Source organism: Amblyomma maculatum, chromosome 1, assembly GCF_055883805.1.
Source record: "Amblyomma maculatum isolate TAMU_Amacu chromosome 1, ASM5588380v1, whole genome shotgun sequence".
In the NCBI taxonomy this organism is placed as follows: domain Eukaryota; kingdom Metazoa; phylum Arthropoda; class Arachnida; order Ixodida; family Ixodidae; genus Amblyomma; species Amblyomma maculatum.
In genome coordinates, this window is record NC_139344.1 from 56160038 (window position 1) to 56164416 (window position 4379).

The 4379-nt window shown below is 47.8% G+C and overlaps 1 protein-coding gene across 1 annotated transcript; it reads right to left on the minus strand.

Annotated features, from left to right (window-relative positions):
• Positions 1–222: 222 nt before the first annotated feature.
• Positions 223–4164, minus strand: fax (failed axon connections). Its single transcript, XM_084588177.1, has 4 exons — positions 3744–4164; positions 2284–2619; positions 1385–1522; positions 223–1140 (listed from the first exon to the last, which is right to left on the minus strand). The coding sequence occupies exons 1-4, from the start codon at positions 4026–4028 to the stop codon at positions 766–768; spliced, it is 1134 nt and encodes a 377-aa protein (XP_084444303.1). The 5' UTR covers positions 4029–4164; the 3' UTR covers positions 223–765.
• Positions 4165–4379: the final 215 nt, after the last annotated feature.

The following is a 4379-nucleotide window of genomic DNA, read 5'->3' on the forward strand; positions in this document are numbered from 1 at the left end:
AAAACGCCGTAAAAACTTTTAGCTGTAAACACTGTCACATGAGATCTACAGTATGCTATATATGAATACAGCAACAGCACGTATGCAAAAAGGTGGCGAGACAACTTTCAAAACTTTCCTTGAGCAATTCCGCAACTAGACCTCAAGACAAACTCAGGTGGCAGAAGGAACAAAAACAGATCTCTACAATAGAAACGAGCATATAGTTACATGTGTACACAGCTTAAAAAAAAAAAAAAAAGAATGTACGACAGATGAAAAATACACTGAGAGCAAATTTACAACTTTGATATAATATAATATGCATTGCTTTGAGTATGTAGTGGATCATGAGTATAAGATGTCTTCAGCTCCTCCGTCTGACCAGCCCTCCAAACAAAACATGCACGGAAGTTGGCCACCCATGCAAAAGAAGAGGAACGAAAATTCTTAAAATGCACTGCTGCCCCTCCTGACTTGCTCTGTAAAAACACTTAATGCCCTGCGCAATGAGCTCTCTTTGCAACTTTGTAGCTCTGTGCGCAATGGTAAACACCACACTTGGTATCAACTCCACAGAGCCTTCCTTCCTAAACTCCCTGAAAAATTAAAGAGAGGCTCGCCATCAAAAAAGCGCGAACATACTACCGATCACCTCGCTGCACAATGAGATGAAAACGACCCTCCCATAGTATGCATTAAGAACGGAACTAGTACACCCCCCCCCCCCCCCCAACCCCTTGGAACGGAAAAATGACTAAAGCCTTTCTCCAGCGCGCAAACTGCTCACTCCTTGACCTCTGTGACCGCCTTAGTAACAACCTCCTCGACAACTTCCTTCTTGATGACCTCTTCTTTCATGACTTCTTCGACGGTAGCTTCAGATTTCTTGACAGCATCTTCAGCAGCAGGGGCCTTTTCATCAGCAACTGGTGCAGACTCGCTGGCAGCCTTCTTGGGCTCCTCCTCAGGCACCTTCTTGGGCAAGTGCGTGTTAAGCTCCAGTGTCTTGCAGATTTCATCCCAGTCAGGCCAGTAGCGTTCCTTCATGCGCTCCACGAAGGCAAGCAGGTTGGCGCACTCTTGCTCCATGTACTCCAGCAGGCCACCAAAGGGGACGTACACAAACTGGCACAGGTGGGCAAAGGCCACGCAATCCAGCTGCAAGCAAACAAACTTCATTAGCATGCTCACATGCTGTTGAAAATGGCCACAGAGAAAAACTGGCACAGAAGCTGCAAGTCCTTGCAACAAGGGGAGTTAGTCATGACCTGTACGTGTTACACACCGGGTTGCAGCAAGGTCAATACTTATGCGCAACACTTAGTGCCACTGACATGGCAAATGGTGAGCAACTTTTGGTTACCGAAAACCAACATAGTAGGTCAAGCCCAGAAAGACTTACCAGATGTGGCTCTGCACCAAAGAAGAATGGCTTAGTCCCCAAATACTGCGAGAGGTGCTTGAGGTCCTCCTTCCCAAACTCCAAGATCTCCTCTGTTGTGTGACGGCCAAGGCCATGACCAATGGTCTGTTGCACATTCTAAAGAAAACAAAACCAACAAAACGAAAACTTTAAGCAGTGTTTGCAAACGGCAATGAAGACAAAAAGACTAAGGAAAGGAAAGCTAAGGGACATGCTACATGCAGTGGGATGAATTGTGTTCATGCAGATTTATGCAATGGATTGAACAAAAGAAAGCGGAAAGCTGGGTAAGTGCAAAAATAATGCTCAGGAGCTACTAGATAAGCTCTAAAGCCACTGGCAGGTGACAGTGTGCACGACGTTAATGCACAGAAGCAAATGCGATTCATTCTTCCTGCTATTAGCTCCCACCTCTGCTGATACACACAGCCAGAGATAAGCAAGTATGATAAATCTAGCAGCAACAGATTTTAGTATTAAAAGAACTCTGAAAGGAAGTATGAATGCTGCCAAATAGACAAAGGCTAATTATAAGGTTTGGAAATAATCAATTTAACTTACTAAGCAAAGCTGCCACGAATCAGGCACATAATGGACCTCCAAATTTGAAAGGCAGTAGTTTTCAGTAAGGACAGCTTCTGGCAGAGTATCCGAAAGGGATATTAGGCAGTATTAGAACAGGATCGAAATGAATAAGAGGGTGGTAATCACCCTTCACAATGCAGTCCCCATTCTAAAACTATTCTGCAGCCTTGGTGACAGCAGAAGCATTATCAGCACCGACCAGACTTTACAACCACTGTCCAATCCTGTCCCTTAGCTTTAAAAGCTGCCTACTTTACACAAGGTAGCACTGAAGCAATGCATCCACCACTTACACTTTTGAATGCAAGCTTGAAAAAGAACTGCAGGACTCCCTTAGGCAACTTCGAGTTCAGCATGCGCTTCACGTCCATCTGGGCTGCCTTAAGGAACTGGCCTGGGTGACGGTAGCGCCAGCAGCGGGACACCCATCCAGTGTGGTTGTTGAGCATGGACGAGAAAGCATGAGAGATGTTGCGCTCCTCAGTGGTCAGGCCAGAATCCAAATCCTTGCCGAAGATCTGGGTCAGCTGCTTGATGATGATGTCAGAGTCCGCAATCTCTTCGCCATTGAGCTCAACAAAGGGCAGTTGGCCTTTCTTGGACTTAAACTTGAGCTTGTGGTCCACATTCTGGAAAAGCACAGAATGCAAAGGGGTAGCTTTTAGAAGAACAAAAAAAAAGAAAACAGCTCGCTACTCAGCTTACAGGCTAGACATGTAATGCACATCACACAGGGTATTTTTTTCTTTTTTTTTACAAAGTAGATCCAATGCTTTTAAGCAACAGTGCACACAGGGCAAACCTGATGGTCGGTCAAGTTTGCACGGTATGCCCAGAAACGCATACCCATCAAGAACAAAAAGGTCTACAAAAGATGCTAATATCAGGTCATTCATTGAGGCATAGCCATAAATCTATCAAGAAAAAAAAAAAAATATGGCCTGGAGTTACTGAAAGCCTGTCATCTTATTAAGCTCTACCGAGATACTTTCCGCGAGTTTCCGGAATTCTCAGCCTAAGGAGACTTTTCACCGGAATTTCGTACCCATGCAAATTTTCTATGGGTGAATCAAGTGCACACGCTCTGTGCAGATGAGAGAAGCCATAATGGCCCGCACTGGATCAAAGGCACGCTACGAATGAGTCACGCACTCGACACCAATAGTCGGCCGCTGAGACAGAAACGAGTCAGGGCTGGACTACCTTGACGGCTGTTTTAGAATACTGCCGCGGTGCACAGCGCAGCACAATAAGACGTGACAGCGATAATTATACAAGTAATTTTTAGATGCGTGATAAAAAGTTCCGCAGAGCATTCGCATCACTCCCATAGATTTTACTCAACCCATCTGTGCGTTTACTAACCAGTGCATCAAAAGCAACATCCTCTACATTGTATAACAAAACGGAACAGAGCGATGAACGAATATTTCATCGACCGGCTTCGTTGATACGGATTAGCTAACCGGTGAAGGCGGGGCTGCACTCTGACAACTTGCCGTTCTCGTGTTTGCATGCAGGATAATTTGCCCACTAGGAGTCCTTTTTACATGCTGCTACGAAGCAAGACTGAAAATGAACAACGTGCGGCGCAAGAACGCTCGCCGCACGTTGTTCCGAGGCACGCATCGGCCATGACAACACGCACTGACAGTTCTTAAGCCTAACGTCGCGTCACACCAAGCCGGCCGACGCAATCCCGGCAGTGGTAAGATTTGAAACGAACGGCGCGCTGCGAAAGAGACGACCTCACCTCATACTTGACTTGTGTCATGCGCAGCCAGGTCTCAACTTTCAAGCAGAAAGGAGAGATTCCGGGCAAAGTCGGACAGCGGGTAAACTGGTAGAGATAGACTACATCTTTTTCGTAATCCGTCTTGTGAACGCTGGGCTTTGCCGGCGCCGACGCGGCGGTAGTGGTAGCGTCAGACGTCGGGCTGGCCGCGGTCTCCTGTGTGACTGGAGCTTCAGCCGGCTTTTCGACCTTCGCTGGGGGTGCGGTGCCTGCGGAGTTCTCGGTCTCGCTTGGGCTCGTCATGGCGGGAAGGAGCTCGCGGCTGCAGGGGAGCGACGAAAGCAAACCGGCGCAAAATGGCGCAGAGCAGCAACCCAAGCTTCACGCACAGTCGACAGACGGTCGATGATTGGCCAACGCCTCGGCGGCCTGGGTGGGGGCGCTTTATACGCCGCTTGAAACATGACGTCATGGGGACTGCGATGGATGAGCGGATGAGTTCGATAGCGGATGTGACGTTCTCACTGCTGCCGTTTTTGACAGCTCTATTGGCTCTTTCCTCAGACGGCTGACGACCAAACCGGCGCGCCAATGCTGCCACTGCGCGCGTTATCCTGAGCGTGTTGATAAAGGCGTCGCCGTTCATGATGTCAC